General features: G+C 40.8%; 1 protein-coding gene across 4 annotated transcripts in view; it reads left to right on the top strand.

Moving 5' to 3' along the window:
• The first annotated feature begins 315 nt into the window (after positions 1-315).
• Positions 316-20,435, top strand: part of NDUFA10 (NADH:ubiquinone oxidoreductase subunit A10) — a 39,578-nt gene continuing 19,458 nt past the window's right edge. For all 4 annotated transcript variants that reach the window (XR_014884307.1, XM_085227783.1, XM_085227782.1 and 1 more), the window contains exons 1-8: positions 316-473; positions 663-831; positions 2,092-2,307; positions 3,092-3,178; positions 5,428-5,549; positions 7,864-7,943; positions 10,887-10,941; positions 17,342-17,427. Coding sequence is in view for 3 of the 4 variants with exons in the window: in XM_085227783.1 (XP_085083909.1) it covers positions 381-473; positions 663-831; positions 2,092-2,307; positions 3,092-3,178; positions 5,428-5,549; positions 7,864-7,943; positions 10,887-10,941; positions 17,342-17,427 (908 nt within the window). In the remaining variant the exon portion in view is untranslated. The remainder of the gene's footprint in view (positions 474-662; positions 832-2,091; positions 2,308-3,091; positions 3,179-5,427; positions 5,550-7,863; positions 7,944-10,886; positions 10,942-17,341; positions 17,428-20,435) is intronic.

The following is a 20,435-nucleotide window of genomic DNA, read 5'->3' as shown; positions in this document are numbered from 1 at the left end:
CTCCGATGTGTAGGCCAGCATAATGAAGCAGGAGGCATTACATTTGGGACAGTATAATTAAGATACAAGTAACAAAACATTTTAATTTTTAATATTTTTCTTGCAGCATTCTGGTAACTGCCAACTTCCACGTAAGCAGCGGGTCTTCACACGGGGAGTGGGGCTGTTTTTCCTATATGCGTGAGTTTCACCGTTATCATGAGGGCAGTTCAGCTAAGACACACGGACCTTGGGTTTTCTCCCCAAGCTGACAACGAAAGCCACAAAGCATCCCAACCAACCTCCCCTCACAGCCATCACGCGACCAGGCAGCCCGCGCCTCCCGCCCCGCCGTGACGTCATCTCTGAGCGCCCGCAGCTCCGGCTCCTTCGGCGCCGCCATGTCCTTGTGGCGGACCCGCCTGGGCCCGGCCGTCGCCGCCACCCTCAGCTCTGCTGCCCGCGGCCGCCTGCGGAGCGCCGTCCTGCCGGCGGTGAGCGGGAACCCGGGGACGGCAGGGCCTCGGGGGGGGCGGAGAGAACAGGAGAAGGGAGGGGGAGGTGACCTTCGGCGCCGAGCTTGTTGTGTGACCCCTGTGCGAGATGTGCGTCTGTGAAAAATATGCCCGGTTTGGCTTAAGAGCGCTGTCAGCTTTTAATCGTATTGCTGTGTTGTCTTTCAGGCAAGCATTCACATCAGCTCCCAGCGCCCTTTGCAGTATGGCTGGCTGGCTTACATGCTGGGAGAGAGAGCCTCTAAAAAATTCAACGAATACAGTAAAATCTTCACAGTGGATGGCAACCTGTCGTCTGGGAAGGGCAAGCTGGCACAGCAAATTGCCGATAAATTAGGTATGGCTTTATTTTCCCTATAGTGTGCAGAGTAGCCAGAAGACTGTGGAGGAAATGGATCTGAGGGTGTTGGTCAGCAGCAGGCTGATCGTGAGCCAGCAGGCCAAGAGGACCAATGGCATCCTGGCTTGTGTCAGAAATAGTGCAGTCAGCAGGAGTGGGAGGTGATTGTCCCTCTGTACTCAGCTTTAGTGAGGCTGCACCTTGAGTTCTGTGTTCAATGTTGGGCCCCTCACTGCAGGAGAGACATTGTAGCCCTGGAGGGTCCAGAAAAGGTCAGTGAGGTCTTATAGGGAGCAGCTGAGGGAACTGGGGTGGTTCAGTCTGGAGTAGAGGAAGTTCAGGAGAGGCCTTATTGCTCTCTACAGCTCCCTGAAAGGAGGCTGTGGTGAAGTGGGGTCTGCCTCTTATCTCGTGTAACTAACAATAGGGCACAGGTGACAGCCTCAAGTTGTGCAGGGGGAGATTCAGGTTGGATGTTAGGAACAATTTCTTCTCTGAAAGAATGGTCAGGCACTGGAACCAGCTGCCCAGAGAGGTGGCTGAGTCACTGTCCCTAGAGGTGTTCAAGAAATGTTTAGATGTTGTACTGAGGGACGTGACTTACTGTGGAAATGTTGGCAGTAGGTAGATGGTTGCACTGGATGATCTCAGAGATCTTTTCCAAACTTGTTGATTTTGATTCTACAAGTCTATGATTTCAATATTTATTGGAATTTAACAGTCTCATTGTGATTCCTGCATAAAAGAAGTTAACCAAAACATCAACTCTTGGCTAGTAAATTGTTAGATAGTGTCACAGTTAGTATTAATGGCGTATAGATAGAGGCAGACTAATGTGCTGGTGAAACCTGAGGTGACAGGAATGTTGTCAGGTCATTGTAGATGACATTTTGATTCCAGTAATGTCCATTTACAGCTTCCAACTGTCATGAAGTCACCGAGCACTTTAAGAAGTTTTTGGGTGGTGTTTTCTGTGATGTGCTCAGAGCATCCATGTTAATGGAGAACTTGTATGGTAAAAGTTCTGTTTAAAACAAATGCTCAACTCACATCATTGAGCTGGAGCAATAAAACCTAATAATTGGATTTCATCAGCTTTCTGTGAGGTGATAGGCCAGAGAGCTTTGTGTGCTGTTTTCAGATGTTATTTAGAGTAGACCTTCATACATAAATGAGAGTAGGAGATGCTAATTGTAAACAAGTACAACTTACTATTCTGATTGGTGTCCTCTTTTGAGTTTCTGCCTTTTTTGTCAGGAATGAAATATTTCCCAGAAGCGGATATCCATTATCAAGACAGGATCGCAGGGGATGGACCGCTGCTGGATGAGAGGTTTAATGGCTTCTGTAACCTAGAGAGATTTTACAATGATCCAAAATGCCCTGATGGACACTCTTACAGGCTGCAAGCTTGGCTGTTTGGTAACCGTGTTTTACAGTACTCTGATGCATTGGAACATCTGCTCACCACAGGTTAGATTTCACATTGAATACATTTCATTTCTATGTTAGCTTGAGTGAAAATTCTTCACATGTTTTTAAGTGTTTTGCTAGAATCTGTGTTTTGAAATTAAGACCCTTTTAGCGAGTGTGATTATGTAACCCATTTAGAAAAATACCTTGCACGTTTTGTGTTAGGACAGTGTCTTGCATTGTTTTTAATGAAGGAAATGCATACTGTTTAGCAGTTTCATTAGTCTTAAATGATAGATCCATATCAAAAAGGCCATCTTAAACATACCAACACAACTGAGAGTTCTGTAGCCTTTTTAAAACTCCCTAGGCATATTGCCTGATGACATCTTTTGTTCTGTCATTTTGATTTCACTAAGTACTGCTTTGTGCTGCTGATTATTACAATTAATTTCTGAGTGTCTTCTGGTGCAAAAAGCTTTCCTCAATCAACACTGATCTACCTGTTGCTTGTGCTTTAATAGAAGTGTTTTCCAAAAAATCATGAAGTGTGAGTACAGAAAGCATCTCAAACACAAAAATAAATGTGCTGCTTAAATATATATTAATCCTTACTTGCTGTAGTGCTAGGCACAGTATGAGTATATATGGATTAGACAGGCACATTTAGCATGCACATCTATGTTTGTATGAACAGAAAACTCTTGCTCTTTTGTTTTATTTAAAATCTCTTAGGCTAGTTTTCAGAAAATTGTCTGCAAGAACAGCACTGTCTGTAAATTTGAATGCTGCTGCCAGGGGTCTTTCTGAGCCCAATCTGACTGGAATCTACTTTCAATTGCAGGTCAAGGTGTGGTGATGGAGCGCTCTCCCTACAGTGACTTTGTATTTTTGGATGCAATGTTTAAACAGGGCTATATCCACAAACGATGTAAGTTACTTGCACGAAAAAGGGAAGTTATTTTGTCATAATCTCAGCCAGAGTTGAAAAAAAAGAAAAAAAAAAGAAAAAAGCCTGCTGGAAAGACTGACTACTTTAAATATTTGCTTTTGTTCATGAGGTATTTGACACCTTGGTTTTTCTTTCATTAAAGGCCAGTCTCAATCTGTGAGACTTCCTAATCTTTCTTCAAAGCCTCAGTTCTACTTGTATATTCTGAGTATTGCTTACTTGTATCTTGTCAGCTAGAGAGAGCCTCCCTTGTTAAGTGTGTGAGCATGCTTATGAAGATGAGTTTTCTATGTGAGATTTTATGTGATATATTTTCTGTGAATTTTCTATGAGATGTCCTTCAGGCAGACCTTGATCTTGCAGCATTAGATGGGAGGTAAATCATGGACTATTGGGATTTGGCCTGCTTGCCTTAGATTGCCAGTTACCTTTTGAATTTTGAAGAGTGCAAATGCCTTTCTTGCTTGCAAGAAGTATAAGGAGGAGAATGCAAGACTTTAACAAGGTAATGGAGCTGTTCCTCCTGGAAGCCATTTTTAACATAATAAGGATGTAAAGGTGATTGCAAATAGTTGTTACAGTTTTATGAAGGAGAAATTGTGCTTAATCACCTAATAGTCAGCTCCATGGGGCAAGCTAGCTCAGTGGATGAGAGAAGATGCTGGATCTTGACTGGAGCCAAATGTCTGGGATGTAGTTTTGTGGAAACCTGAAGCTTTTGATGCACAACAGCATGAGCAAGCAGTGTGCCTTTGTGGAACAAAAGGCTACCAACATCCTGGGTGCTGCATGAAGAGTGTTGTCAGCTGCTCACAGGCAGTGTGATGACCGCATCTGGAGTTTTGTGACCAATTCTAAGCTCCCAGTTGAAGACAGACATGGAATTGCTGGAGTGAGTCCAGAAAAAGGCCATGAAGAAGGTCATGAAGAGGCTAGAGTGTCTGAATAAGGAAAGGCTGAGAGCTGGGATGTTTTCATTTTTGCCTGGAGAAGTCTCTGAGAGGATGAGTGTAAATACCTGATGGGGGAGAAGTACAGAGATGGAACGAGTCTTTTCTCAGTGGTATTTAGCAAGAGAATGAAAGGCAAGCAGCACAAATGGGTTACAAGAAGTTCAAGTTAAACATCTGTAGAAACCTTTTCTGTTGTGAAGGTAGTCAAATCTTGGAGCAGATTGTGCAGGAAGGCTATGGCAGCTCCATGCTTGGAGATGCTCAGAATCAAACTGGACACAGTCCTGAGCCACCTGCTCTTATTGGTCCTGCTCTGAGTAGAGTGAATGAACTAGCTGATCTGCAGATATTCCTTCCAACAACAATTCTGTAGCTCTCAGTTATGGATGCTGAATTTGGGCAAATACATGCAAAGTCTGAAGTGTAGAAAATACTAATAAAGCTGAATCTTCACCTGCGCCCTAAGTAAAATGCAATTGAAACTTTATTTCTGCCATTTCATAGCAAATCTGGCATTTTCCTGAGGTAGAGGTACTCATTCCCTTGTTTCCCTGACTGCCTTGTGCTTCTTGTCCATTTTGGCTTAGATTTAGGATATGGTTTTTTGTTTTTTTTTTTAAACATATGCTGTAAATTGCAGCTTTTTGCTGAATGAGTTTGAGGGCTGGTTATAATGAACTTTATCCTATTAATTTGCAAGCAAAGCCCAGTAATCTACAATTTAACATAAAATCTAATCAACAAATAACCAATTGCACCAAAATCCTTAATGTTACTGACAGCTTTTTATTGTGATGATGGGAATGGTGGACTTTAAATTTTTTCACAGGCTCTTTGTGTTGGAATGCCTGGCACTGTTTTTAGCTGAGCCAATGAGCTTTGTTGAGAGAAGCTATGTTAAATGGAACCTGTGCTATTAATGCCACCTAAATATTGAATAAATGCTTCCCCTGAACCTCTACAGGTTCCTAATCACCAAACTATTACCCAAAGAATGCTTTAAGATGTTGATCTGGTAGAAGAATCTGGTTATACTGAATCCTCTTTGTGGAAAAGCCTACCCTTAAGCTTGGTATATCTACCATGAAGAGGAAACTTCAAATAAAATAGTAAGGGATACGATTTATTTGAAAATAGAATGTGTTTAGCAAACACAAGAAAAACACTCAAGAAATGGTGGGTTATAATTTTCATGCTATTCCTTTGTGCTTGTTCCTCATTTGGATTAAGTTCTGCTGGCTTTAGCTTTTGTGTTTTCTTTGTTTTTTAATGCAGGTGTTGATCACTACAAGGAGATTAAAGAGATCGGCATTTGTGAATTCCTGCCACCTCACTTGGTCATTTATTTGGATGTACCTGTCCCAGATGTGCAGAAGAGGCTTCAAGAGAAAGGAGAGGTAATTCTGGCTCTTAAAAGTTAGTCTTCTTAGCTGCAGTTTTGGGAGCTGCATTCAAGTACTGTGCTCCTTGCTCTGAGATCTGTGCTTCCTGAATGCCAGAAGTCCCTTCTCCAGCTTCCCCAGATGACTGCTCTTTCAGACCTGTGTTGACGTTAATTGCGTGTCAGTTCAAGTAGGGATGACCTGCAAATTCAGTCACTTTCCCGAAAGGAGGGCGGTTATGAAAGCTTGGTGCTTTTATGTTAACACAACAAAACTTTAAGCTAGCTTTTATAGATCTTTCATGCGATAGAAGAACCATTGAGCCTTCTGGCCAGTCTTATACCTGTGAAGGAGTACAGTTGATTCTTGTCACCAGTGCAATTTCCATGTGATCTGAGGTTTGATGGGTGACTTTATGTATTGTTGATCTTTGACAGTTTATTTTCCAAATCCTCTGGAACTGCTGTAACTCCCATCATCAAGCATCTTTCAAGCTGTTTTTTAAATTCATGGCATTGGATAGATATTGCTGTTGAAAATAAAAGTAACTTCAATTCTATAGCATTACCTCTTAAAATTTACCTCTTATTCATCACCATATTACATTACTGGCTTATTGAGATTATCTTTTATCATAAAATTGATAGGAGGTTTTTGTGTAATGATTAAATACGATGTTTGGTTTGGATTTTTTCCTTAACCTCCTGTGGTGTTTGGACACATGCTTGTAACTGTTCTCAGATCCATTATGAGGGTTAAATGATGTTTACCTTATACCTTATTCAAAGGCTATAGGAAATTGTATTCAGGTGAAGTATTTAGCTGTGGAAAGCCTGATATATTAAAAAAAAGCTTCGATTTATTACAAAAACCATTCTTAGGTCCCTTAAATGCTTGGTGATGTCTGCTTCTTGAAGCACGCGTGTGTTGGTATGCTGGGTTTAAGTCAGTAGCATTTTGTTTCATGTCCATTTGAGAGAGATGCTGATCATTGCCAAGGGGAAGTGACTTCAGAGCTGTAAAGTGTAAGGCTGCCCTTGCTGCTTTGTGGTCTGGGTAGCCTCAATGGCTTTGCCTGCTGCTCGAGTGGCTCCTTTCCTGCCCTCCAGCAGTTTGGACGCTGACTAAACACGCCTCTACTCTTTAACGAACAAGGCACTCTTGTGTGGGAGAACTATGGATTTCTTTGTTTCAGCAGCTTCAGTTACAGACATGGAAACTTAATGTATTGTGGGAACCTGCACTTTCTTTGCCCCTATGAGTAAAAAGGTCAGTGGTGCTTTTGAGACATTCTGGCAGGAATTGCTGGTGTAACAGAACTTCCCTAGGGCAGTGGCACTGCTGGGCACTGTAGGGCTTGTTTCGGGATGGAACTTCGGGTTCCTGGTGGATGGAGTGTTTGTGATTGATGTTGAGTACAGTTATTGCAGAGCACTGGAAAGAGGAAAGCCTTGCAGTGGGCCCGGCTGGCAGAGATGCAGCGCCTTCCAATGTGGTGGGCATTTTGGATGTGTTTCCTATTTGAATAGTGGTAGGAATCATGTCTTGATTTTAGGATTGAATTGAAGGAAGACATGCTAAATGAAAGAAATTGCAGTTATTATGCAAACGTGACATTAAGGTAAGATGTGTAGGAGATGAGGCTTCTGGTGAACTGTCTAACAGCTGGTAGGATATCCTTTGAATCCCAATAGAAGGTAAGAAGAAAATGGTTGTCTATGCAACTGTCTGAAACTAGAGAAATGGGTTAACGTTGGCTCTCTTGCTGGAAAGGCAGACTCGTGGATCGTGGACCCAGGAGAGGATGATCCTCTCCTTTCTTTTAGATGATAATATTATAATTTCCTTGATTATGCAAGTAGATAACTTTCCAAGGACTGATAAAATTTAAGTTTTGAGACTATTGTTTGGTTCATGCAAACTCAGAAAAAATGAGAATTCCCATAAACTGAAATAAATAAGAAAGCTTTTTGTTTTGCTTTTACATCATTCTGTTGAGCCTGTCTTTTCCTTTATTTACTAGATTCACTATCACATCAGAAGAATCTTGTTCATGTCTAATGATTAAAAGCATGGAGATAATGGGTGTAAAGCAGTGATTACTACACACTGTGACTCATTCCTTGGGTGCTCTTGGTGTTTAAGAAACTCTAAATGCTCTATATGACTTAAGTCTTGAAACTCAAGTATGGTTCACTGAATAGCTGCTAATACAAGAGTGAACTCTTGATAGGTGGTGTAGGACCAACTTCTGCTTAGGCTTCTGTGCTGATGGGGAAAAGAAAACACACTTTATAATGCTATTCTTCTGTTTTCTGTCTATTTTTAGCCTTATGAGAAAAAGGTGTCTGCTTCGTATCTCCAGAACATTGAGGATGCTTATAAGAAAACCTTCTTACCAGAAATGAGGTTAGCAAACCAAACTACTCTGTCCATTGAGTCTTTGAATAAAAAAATGTGTAATGATCCTAAAATCTTTGCAAATAGAAGCAAATAAAACTGCATCATGTGAGAAAATCCTTTTTCTGCTATGTGCTACAATGTGATGCCCTAATTATATGGTGTTGTATCCATGGTATGCTGTCTGTGTATACTTGTGTATAGTTATTTTCTTAGAAGCTTGATGTCACCACTACAGTTTTGGAGTATTAAAAGTGAAATGTTTTTAGGAGCAGATGGGAGGAATGTTGTACAGTAGTAAATTCATTGGATATTGTTAGTGGAACTAATGAGCCTGGATCTGTTGTATGCCACACTTGGGATGTTACCTCCCCTAAGAACTCTTTTCAGCTGTCATAGCTTTGACTGATTTCTTGATGGTGATACAGGAGAGAGGTGGGTTGTTTTTTAGGTAAGGACTTCTCTTTCCTCGTTCTAGTTCAGTTTCTTTGCTTTATGAGGCAGACACATTACAGCCAGGAGAGGATTCAGCGGACTTTGTTGATACTGTTAAACAGTGCACTGCTACCTGCCTTTACAGGCTGAAGTGCTTGTCTTTGAACTTCCCAGACTTTCTCTGGCTGAGAAGTGAGAATGTGTGAACTGTGAACTTGAGACTGTAATAATTTGTCAGCTGTCCCTATTCCTAAGAAATAGCTCTATCAAAAATCAAATTGTCTTACAAATATGAAAACATGTGAGCGTGAGCAGTCTTGCTCTTCTGAGCAAGTTACTTTCAGGAAAAAAAGCTGTTAAAGGTTACAGAGTCAGGTCAGCTTTACATCAAAACAGTCTACTCATGCAAGACTTGTTTTGTTCATGAAACTAACTATTGAGTTTCATTTATTTAAGTCAAAGAAGATCTTCAAGAATACTGTTGCTTGCTTGCTTCCTTGTTGCTTTCTTGCTTCAGCTCCATGGTAAATCAGTATAATTGTGCTATCAGCAATTGAAGTGGATAACTTAATATTGAGCTTGTCATTCATACAGAGACAGAAGCTGTTGGTGCAGTATATGGTTAGCTGCCTCTGAGTGCATCCTACACAGATTAACAGCTGCCAGAAGAAAGTGGCAGGGAGGAAGGGTGGGAAATGATGGGACTGTCATCCCCCTGAGGGCAGAATAGGTTTGAATTTACTTGAAGGAGGAAAATGCTGCTTATTCTTTGGATCAAATCTAGCCTCAGAAAAACACTGTGTTGTTCAGTGAGGCTAAACCTAGCCTAACTGGTCCTGCTGTGATTTCAACTCGTTCCCCTTTGTCTGGATGTGGTCAGTACAGTTGTTAAGCAAACACCCTCTACTTGGCATCCTCATCAGTGCCCAGGCTCACAATGTCTTGTCACATCGATCTGCATGCTCAGGCTTGAAGAGAGATGTCTCCGTTCCCTTGGTGGGAGGAGATCTGAACATGTGAAACTTCAGCTCTGTCTGTCTCTGGACCTCACCGATGACTTGCATATTGCATAGATGTACACTGCCTTCAATTGCCTTTAACTGTTTGCTTGCTGACTTGCTCAGTGGTGCACCAAATGATGATCATGCCTGGCTGTGAGTCTGTAGACAAACTAAGTAATACTGGATTTCCTGATACTTGAGTCTTAGAGTGAATATTTGCTGAACATAAAATTTGTGCTTCCTTTCTAGTCTGATATGCCTGAGAATGTCTTTATATCTATCTATCTATCTATCTATATCTATCTATGTCCATCTATCTACATATAATTTTTTTTAATTCATTTGTGAGCTGAGTGCTATGTGGCAGGTTCTTGGTGATTATGAACAGACAGCTTTTGTCTTTTGTTTGACTTTCTTTTCTGATCCAGTGTCTCAGATCATTGATGCTATCTTTCATATCCAATAGTTCTTCCACTGAGCAGCTGTTTTCACATAATAAAAGCCCTGATAACATGCAGAGTATCAAGTGATTTGATCTGCATTGCTAATGCAGCTGCCAGTGTAAGGCTGAGGCCTGGCCTCCCTTCTCATTTGTGACAGTTGAAACTGAAGGTGTGTGTTCACATCCTACAGCAGCTCCCTTTAAAACAAACAAGTTGTGTTCTTTTTGTGACTGAGGAGTTGTGTGAGGTTTCTGCTTTTTTTTCCCCCTGAATTGGAAGAAAACCCCTCTTTTAACAGTCCACTATTGGGAGCACCAGTTGAATGGCTGACAGTGTAAAAGTTTGGAGCTTCATGTAAATAAAGGACACTTCATAAAGAAACTGGTTTTTGTTGGCCAAAGCTGTTCTGCTGAAAGATGGTAATGCAGATGAGGCACCAGCTTAAACTGCTGCAACTTTTTATTTTGTTAGCACTCCAGCTTCCAGCAGCATTGTTTACACGGCCTGCCTCGATTCTGATTAAACTTAGAAGTGACTTTTCCATGAAGGATGCTGTACAATTAAAAAAACAGCATGTTGCCTACTCAATATGTTCTTTGTTCTACACATAGATACTGCTGCCTCTGTTGCATTAGCTCAGACTTAGTAATAATCACAAATGAATGTATTATTTTCTTAAGACTTACCCACTAGTGTTAATGTACACGTAAGATGGAAGGTCTGCTGAAGCTTTGGGTTAAACAGTTTTATGTTGTCAAGTAGATTGGGCTATTGTGCCATTGGTAACAGTGAAATGGAAACAAATTCATAGGTGGGATATTTTTCTTATTGAACTAAAACTGTAGACGTTCTACAGGTCGTTTGTACAATTTTATGTCAGGAAAGAAACAACTCACAGATCCAACAGACCTATTGCAGGCTCTGGAAAAAATAAAAAAAGATTTTGGTTCTGTTTTTGTGCTTTTGAATGTAATTTCTGCTTCATTTTGGTGTAGAGGTGAGAAGATGTTAAAAGCAGTTGTGTCCTGTGAGCTCAACTTCTTTTTTTTTTTTTTTTTTTTTTTCCATTGCAGTGAGACCTGTGAAATTCTGCAGTACACAGCAAGTGAGGCAGAGGATGTGGAGAAGGTAAAGAGTTTTCTGCTTCCAAAACAGAAACATGAAGAAAAAGCCTTATCCTAGATAATAAGCTTAATTAGCTACTTAATGCAATTAGTGCTTGCTGCTCTGTCAGTGTTCTGGGCTGGGACTATGCTATGAGTGGCATTGTATTTTTGTCAGGAGAGTGCACATCCTTCCCCCCATCCCTTTTGCCAATATACCTGTCTGCCTGAGCAAGCAAGTTCTACTCTATGATTGCTGCTAATTTTTTTTCTTCAAAAGAATCTTTTGGTTCATTTAACTTATGCCAGGTGTTTCCACATCTAGATTGTTTTTCCAAACAAATTCTGAGGCAGTGGAAACAGCATTTCCTGAGTCTCTGGGCTGTACAGTATTTGGCTCTTTGGCTAGTATCCTTCTTTGAAGTGTTGTGGCTGGTGGGACAGGTAAGGTTCTTTATAGCTTAGTTTGGGAACTAAAGGCATTAACAAAGAATTAAGTCACACCCAGCAGCCAACTGAGATTCTTTCTACCAGTATAAGGTCTATTTCTGTTGGCTTTTGCCACTAAGCAGCTTCTTATGATCCAGATTGGTGCACAGGTTCCTTTACAGTTAAATAGCTGTTGTTTTCTCAGAGCTGATCATTATTGGCTTATTGCAAACAACTTGATAATCAGAGCTGTTGCAAAGCTTGTAACCCTGGGTTATTCATCTGTATTGACTAGCATCTGGTGTCTGTACTGTACCACCTTCTCCAAAGTGTTTTGCATGACACATTAACACTTACATTTGTTGAAATAAGGCTCTTCCTTGTGGGAAATAATAGTGGGATAATAGAAACTTTCTTCTTTTGAACTTTACCTCTGTAGCTGCAATCCCCTCTGAAAACAGTGATAGGCTTTGTGTAATTCTGTACAGATTTGTAGTGGTTGTGTTTCATTGTCTGGGATGGAAGCGAATCCCTTGAAGTTCATTTGCACTCTGGAGTAGCAGTAAGGGTCGCAACTTAGCAAAGATCTTAGAGAGTGGCCTTACAATGACTTCTACCAGCTCCCTCAGCACCCATAGGTGCATTCCATCAGGTCCCGTGGACTTACAGATGTCCAGATTGCTTAACTGGTCCTTAACCCAGTCCTCATAACCGAGGCAAACTCTTGCTTTATTCCAACTTCCTCTGGGACCTCAGGGGTATGAGGCTCCTCAGGACAGCCTGTAGCAGTATAGACAGACAAGACATTTAGTAACTCTGCCTTCTCTGTCTTCTGTCACCAGGGCACCCACCTCATTCATCAGTGGGTCTACATTGCCTCTAGTGTTAGTTTTATGTGCAGTGTGTTTGAAGAAGGCCTTTTTGTTGTCCTTGACCCCTCTTGCAAGCTTTAATTGAGATTGTTACTGCCAACCTTGGCATTTGCAGTGAGGGAGGTATCTGACTGCTTGTACCCAAGCATATTTGAACATTTTGAAGCACTGAAGGAGGTAACCTACTACTGCATTCCTCACTTATGGACGTAGAGGTCCAGCTGGGATGGAAGTAATCTTTCATTCCAGCTGTGGCAGCTGACCCAAACTGACCAAAGGGGTATTCTGTACCATGTAACATCATACTCTGCCATGGAGGGCAAAGTTCCAAAGTGGCCTTTGCTTGAGGACTAACTGGGCACCCATCTGCTATTGTGAGCTGGTGAGTGATTGCCTGTGCATCACTGCTTGTTTTTTTTTTGCTTTTTCTCTTCCTTTTTGTTTATTAAACTATCTTTGTCTTGACTTATTAGCTGTTCTTGCTTTTGTCCTTCTAATTCTCTTGCTCCCCCACTTCACTTCCCACTGCGGAGCAGCGAGCAGCTGGGTGGGGGCTTAGCTGCCAGCTGGGATCAGCCCACCACAGCTGTGGAAGACTCTCCACAGCAGCAGTGAAACTTGGAGATCCTGAATTGTGTGTTTTCAAGTTTTCAGAGAGAACTGGTTGCCCTATGGGAGCTGTCACTCCCAACCATTACAAGTATGTTATGCTGCTGTTGGCCAGGCTATAGCTGTGAAATGAGAAGTAGTAAGAGAGGCTTTTTGTTAGGTCCATAGATAAGAGCAAGTTAGGTTTGACTTCTGTCAAAGGGGTTCTGCTGTTGCTCTGTTCAGTTGGTAGAGCTGACACTCATATCCACCCATGCTGGAGCATATACAGTGACAGCATTACTTTTTTTTCACAAAGAAGCATAATGTTATTGTTACTGACTTGCATTTTTTCTCCTTGAGCCAGATGGCAAAGCTTAATCCTATGAGCAAACAGATGGAAAATCTCTTGGCTCTGTGAGTGTAGTACATGCAGTTGGAGTCAGTGATTTAGTTCAGTTGAATCCTGCAGTAAACTTTACTCTCTAGAGGCTGACTTTGTTTGGAAGCTCAGAGTAGATTCTACTTGTGCAGTGTGCGTTACAGTACCATTCACCTAAGAGCTTTTGTTTCCATGCATAAAGGTTTTGTAAAGCTGGAAATATTGGTATGGACTTCCCAGTCCTTAAAATTCTTGAAGCTCCATTAGTCATATAAAATAGGTGTTTTTAGAGTATTGCAAAAAGGGAAGTTTCTAAAAATGGAATATCTATAATTTTTAAATACCAAAGGCCTTTCTTTGCCTTTGTTGTGAGATTTAACTTTACGTATGCAGATAGCCACCTGTAATCATTACAGGTGGACAATTCTGATGTAATTCCTTCTGCATTGCTTTCAGGAAGACAAAATGATTGAAGGGACTAAATGTTCCTATTTTTTCTTCGTCCTGAAATTTTAAAATTATTTATTGAGGGACGAAATTAGACAGGAAAAGGGTGAAATGAATGAAAAAGAAGAGGTCAGTATGTGGATGAGAATATTTGAGCAATTATTGTTAGCTTTTCAGGATATCGGAAAGGATGATAAGAGTTGAGAGCTCTATTTCAAAGTGTGGAGATGTTTGTTGGAAGAAATGAGAGTTTGTTTTCTTCCATTCTTCCTGAACGTGTTTTGAAGTGGTCAGAATAAAGCCATTTGTTTTCTCCCTAGACTTCCTAGAAAGCCATTGCTAGAGGTTTTATTTTAATCCTGCAAATCAGAGTTTAAAGTCTGTCTAAAGCTCAAGTCAAGTCTATGAAGTTCAGCAAATTTGTGTCGTTACTGATCGTAACAAGAGTGCACACTGATGATCCTTTTCTTAATTTAGTTGGACAAATCTGGAATAGAGGACAGATTATTGAATTCCAAGTGCAAGATGGTGTCATATTCTCATTGTTAGATATTAGTTACAGAAACTAGGATTTTTTTCCATTTGAAAGAATGACATTTATTCCCTTATGTTTGGATTCAGTTTACCTTTGAAGTGAAAAGACTGACATTTGTAAATAAGGGAGAACAGAGGGGAATTGGTTTTTGCTTAAAGGGTTTTTGTGTGTAGGCAGCTGTATCCTGCTAATAGAGAGTGATGTTTAACTGTTAGCCAGCTTCCAGCTAAAAATTCTTTACAATTTGGAACTTAATTTTGTATGACTTTATAGTTTAATAGTTTTTGAATTGCTTATAGAAAACATGTGCGACTTAGAACTTCTATTTGTGAAGTGCCTTTTAAAAAGATCAGTTGGGGCTTCATATTGTAATTAAGATTGGTTGTAACAATTAAAGGATTTGTAAGTGCTCAAATGAACTTGGTTAGGAATTTCAAACTACATTTACATGAGAACAAAATATAAAATGTTGGCTTTTCAAATTAAAAAAAAAAAAAGATTTCTGTTTTATTTCCCCTTTTTTAAAAAAAAAGAATGAATATAGAAGGGTTATAACTTACAAACAGGACTGGAACAGTTCCAGTTCCTCTGTACTTGTAAGCAGTGTTTTGTATTATGCATTGATTTTATTCAATGACCCCACCTTGTGTAAACTGGAGAAAATTATCTACGTTGGGGGCTGCTGACAGACCAGCTCTGTACCACGTCCCTTGCCAGTGTGGAATTGCAAGGATTCTGAGCTAGCTGGCATGAAGTTTTTGGTTGCAGCTGCTGTTTGTGTGCTGAGCTTCTGCCTGCAAGAGTTCCTGGGGTTGGATCCTGCATTGCTCCTTGCACCCTGCATTTTACTTAAGGAGAAACTTGATTTGGCTGACAGACCATCCTTTGTCCCATAACTGCGTTGCCTTCTGCTCTCGCTGGAGTTCTTCTAACAACAGAGCTCTCCAGATCACCATGAAAACCAGCTTAGAAATTGTAAGCTGTTTGTATTGGCTTAATTGCAAAGATTATGGAAAGGAGCCTCATTATTGAAAACCGTTTTTTCTAAATCCTACCAAGCTCTGTGGTATATTAAGACCTGATTTCTCCTGGCCATTGTTACATGTTGTGCTGTTTAGTCAGGCCTAAATCATTTATTTGCTACTAATTCCCAGGAGGTGCTGATGCATTCCTTGTGAATTAAAAAGCTGTTCTTCTGGCCTAGTTGGAGGATGAGGGCTGATACCATTATTAATGAGCTGCTGGTGAAGATTTCTGATGTGCTAATAAGTGTGCAAAACTAATTTGGGTATTAATTTCTTTTTTCCCCTCGACGTGGTCTGAGCCCTTTTGTCAGCAGCACTATTATTAGTCCTGTCATCAGCCATAGTGGGGTAAGCTCTGCTGTGGAGTAGGGAAGTAATTGCTTTTGCATATCTAATGGGAGGTATGTTGTAAGTTTAACTTCTAAATTAAGAATAATGGACATTTGAACTAACAACATTCATCTTTTTCATTTGTAAAAATGATAATCTTACTGTGTCAAGCAGCTGTGTCAGGGAACAAGCAGCTTCCAAGTATAATCTTGAAAACTCATCTAGATGTCTGTGGTGCAGCTTTCTGCAGTGTTTTTGAGGCTTGAAATGTTTTTTTTCCATCAACAGGTGAATTTGTCATCTGTTTTATTTAATATAAGAAATAGGTTTCTCATGCTCTTAGCTATGATATCTCACTTAAGAACTTAATTATTTGTAAAAGATATAAAATGGTTGAACAGCATCTTGCTTGCAATTTTAAATGTACTTTGATGCTGTCACATATTAACCATATTTTTCAAGTCTTTAATCAGCTAATTTAGTCTTCAGCAAATATAAAGGCTTCAGTTAAATGATGGTTCAGTTACTCCTATCTCTAAGCTGCTACTTCTTGCCATGAAAATGTAATACTGCCAGAGTGGACCTTTTTAGTTGGGACTCTTTTGTTGTAGTGTGTTTTTATTACCCTTCAGGTGGTAATAAAAGGGATTTAGTTTTCACTGTGATTGCAAGGAATAGGTCACTATGGATTTAAATGTAAAGAATAAAAGCTTTTCTGATTATTTTATCACCTTATTACTGGCGTCTGCTTGCTTTGTTGTCAGTGGATCAACAATATGTCCTGAGGATTTCAGCCCTGACCTCAATAGCTTTATCCTTTCCTTCTACAAGAGGCATCTGTGAAGTGATAGGAGTTGCCATGGATCTATTCTTTCCCAAGTTGCTCTGAGGTTTTATCTTAAGTGCATTGTCCTGACACCGGTTTGGGTTTCCTTTGTAGCAAGTAGGTCATGTGTGATAACCTCAGGCTTGTGTTAAACAATTGCTCAATGGACCAGCAAAGATCTATTTTCTGATGGAACAAGATTGTAAATGAAGCTCAAATATGGGATTGGAAATTCTGGTGATGCTAGCAGGGTGATTTGCTGAGATGTTACTTGTTTGAATGGTTCGTGGTGTCAAATGGAGACTTTTGCCCTTCCTTTCTACTCTCGATGCACGTGAGCATGGATAGGTTTTCACATCTAATCAAATCCAGAATCTTTAGACTTCTGCTAATTCAAGAGCCACCCTATTCCAGCCTGGAGTGTGCCCCCATTTCTGTCTTGTGAACCGTGCCCAGCAACATCAAGGAACAGTTTCATTGCACTTCAGCTTTTCTCAGTCAGTAGACTACTTCTCCTTTTTGAAAGAAAACAGGCTTCATATGCAGCACAAAGCATAATGATTTTACTTGCAACAGAAAGGGTTAAATTTAGACTCCTTTTCATTCTCTCTTTGATTTGCCTTTGGAGTGAGCTTGTGTTTTTTCCCTTTCAGTCTCAACGGCAGGTTGAAGAAGAAAGTTATAGATGATGTAAGAGCTTGGAAACATAACACCTCTCCAGCCTACTTAATCCCAGCCAAGGCTTAGGTCAGCAGGAACTATAGTGCTGGCCACTGTGTGTCTGTGCAGTGCTTACAGCAGGGCTGCTACCTCCAGAAATGTGACTCAGATCATACGTTAGCTTAAAATGTCTGTGTTTTTAATACAGTTTTAGCAGGGAGACCTTTTTACTGCATAAGAGTATATTTCAGTTACTTCAGTGGCTGGAGGTGGCTGCTTTGACATTCTCATCAGACCACCTGTTAATGTAATTTTTTTCCTCTGATTTCAGGTAATTGAAGACATTGAGTACTTGAAATTTGACAAGGGCCCATGGCTGGAACAAGATGATGTTTCTTTCCATCATTTGAGACTTTTGTAAGTATATATCTTCCAATATTGTTTAGCACTGGATTTCTGGGAATTGTTAAAGCCTTGACCTTTTTTAAGGTATATTTATATTTGCACTGTGCTTTGTTTTTTGTCAAGTCAGCAGTGACAGTAGACATTTTTAATACTGTTGCTGTTGTAAAATGAGTGTGGAGTTCTGTTGCTGCTAACCAGTTGGAGGAGAGACTTCAGACAGACATCCCTTTCTATTAATGAAGTACAAGAATCATGGAACATTTAGGTTGGAAAAGACCTTCAAGATAGTGTCCTGCCATTACTTAACATTATCAAGTCCACCACTAAACCATGTCCCTTAGGCCGCAGCCACATGTCTCTTAAATGCCTCTAGGGAAGGGGACTTCATCACCTCTCTGGGCAGCCACTTCCAGTGTGTGACCACCCTTTCACTGAAGAAATTCTTCCTGATATCCGATCTAAACCTCTCATGGTGCAACTTGAGGCCATTTCCTTGTGTCCTGTCACTGGTCTGAACAAACAACTAGCCACCTCACTGTAACTGGCTTTCAGGTACTTGTAGTGCAATGAGATCTTCCCTCAGCCTCCTTTTCTCCAGTCTGAACAATCCTAGTTCCCTCAACTGGCTCCTCATGTCTTGTTTTCTAGTCTCTTCACCAATTTTGTTGCTCTTCTCTGAACCTCAATATCCTCCTTGTAACAAGAAGCCTAAAACAGAACACAATATTCAGAGTGTTGTCTCACCAGTGCTGTGTACAAGGGGACAATCATAGAATCCTTATAGTTGGAAGGAACATCTGAAGGCCGTCTAGTCCAGGTCCCCTGCAATGCACAGGAACACCACAGCTAGATCAGGTTGCCCAGGATCTGATCCAGCCTCACCTTGAAAGTCTCCAGGGACAGGGCATCATCCAAGTCACTAGGCAACCTGTTCCAGTGCCTCACTATCCTCACTGTAAAAGATTTTTTCCTTATATCTAACCTCAATCTACCTTCTTTGAGCTTGAAACCATTGAAACCATTGAAACCATTTCCTCTTGTCCTGTTGCCACAGACCCTGCTAAAAAATCTGTCCCGTTCTTTCCTGTAGCTCCATTTTAGATACTGGAAGGCTGCCATCAGGTTGCCTTGCAGCCTTCTTTTCTCCAGGCTTCTTGTTTCCCCAGTGCTGCTGTTTGCTGATGCAAACCAGGGTGCTGTTGGCCTTCTTGGCCACCTGGCTGTGCTGCTGGCTCATTCAGGTGATTGTCAGCACCCTCAGGTTCTTTACTGCTGGTCTTTCCAAGCCTATGCTGCTGCATGGGGTTGTTGTGACCCATGTGCAGCACCCAGCATTTAGCTTTATTGGCTGCCATGCAGTTGCTTGAGGGCAGGAGGGATCTACAGAGTGACGTGCATAGGCTGATTAATCAGCTGAGTCCAACTGCATGGACTCAAGCAGATCGATGCTCTTGCAGCTTGGTGTCTTCAAACTTGTTGAGGGCTCACTTAATTCCATCATCTGTATCATTGATGAGGGATCACTGATTATGACTACCAAACTGCATTTAACTCTGCTGGCAGCATCTTTTTGGGCCTGGCCGTCTGGATAGTTCTTTACCTGGCAATCAGCACATCTGTCCAGGCCACAAGCAGCCAATTTCTCCAAGCATTTCCCAATTACTGTGACCTGTGGTTCCTATTATTGGAAATGTATTTTGCGAGCACTTCAGCTCCTAATTAAGCACTATATACAGACAGGCATGCAGTTTTAAAACAGTATTTGTGCAGTTGACATGGTGGTGTCTCTGCTGCTCTGGCAACTTGGTATTCTTCATCAGAGCTTGTTGACAGGGCAACCTTGTAGTGAGATTTAGGTGTGATGCTGTTTAGATTGGCTATGTTTAGAGTGTTTTTCTAAAAGTAATTTTTCAGCTGTCTGCTTTTTAGTATCTTCACAGCAGTCAAGAAGCTGGCTGTAGGGTAAAAAGGAAACAGCCAAACTTGGAAGAGTGCGTGGAAGATAAGTGCTTTTGTGCTCTTTCTGTCTGACTCCCAGAAAATAATCCTAAATCAGAGCTTTAATCTTAATTTGCAGTTTTTTTCCTTTCTTCTGTATAATAACAAGCAAAATTGTAACGTGTAGCAGTTCAAAGATATTTTGTTCTTTTTTTTTTCTTAAATATGTCTGTTTAATTGGGTGTGAAGAAATCAAAATCAGACAGTGGAAAGCTTCTTGCTGAAATAAAGTCAAATTTGATTAAAGTAATTCTTTGCAAGTACTCCATGATGATCTCTGTTCCAATTTAGTTGTGGAGTGCTACTGGTAAGGTTGCATGTGTCTGCAGAGCAATGTTGAAGAGAGAGCTAGCCCTCCAAACTTGAAGGGATATGAATCAAATCATTGACATGCATGTAAGCAAGTGAGTCTACATGCATTGCAGATGAAGCATTAGGACTGCCACTCTTGAGTCATGTTGATGAACAAAATGTTCCCTGGATAATCCCACATTAAAAAAATATCTACACTTAGAAGAGTATTAATAGGTTTAGCCTTGACTGAAGTGAGATAAGCTTCTCATTTTACAGAATAACATCAGACTGCATGTATGGGGTAGCAAGTTCAGTATAGCTGCTGCATTTTTAAAACAAAGCTTAACAAGTATACAGTCATGTTAATTTCAGGTTTTCTCTCACAAGTTGGTGGAAATGCAGGGCTTTAAAGAAGCATATAATTGAACACTTTTCCCTGAATTTCATAGAATTACAGAAGGGACCTCTGGGTCACTCTGGCACGACTTCTGCTCCAGCAGGGACACCCACAGTAGGTGGCTTTCAGAGATCTGCAAGGAGGAGACCCCATAACCTCTGTATCCTCTCTTCAGCATTGTGGGTTTTTTTGGTTTGTTTTTTTAAATACGTTGATGAAATCCCTCTGAGCCTCCTCCCCTTTCCAGGCTGAACAGTGCCAGATTTCTTATTGCTTTTCCTCTTAGGAGAGTTGCTCTGGTACTTTCCGCATCTTGGCTGGACTCCCTCCA

This window comes from Meleagris gallopavo, chromosome 7, assembly GCF_905368555.1.
Source record: "Meleagris gallopavo chromosome 7, MGAL_WU_HG_1.1, whole genome shotgun sequence".
Classification (NCBI taxonomy): domain Eukaryota; kingdom Metazoa; phylum Chordata; class Aves; order Galliformes; family Phasianidae; genus Meleagris; species Meleagris gallopavo.
The sequence above is the reverse complement of the archived record's forward strand: the minus strand, read 5'-3'. Positions and strand labels throughout refer to the sequence as shown.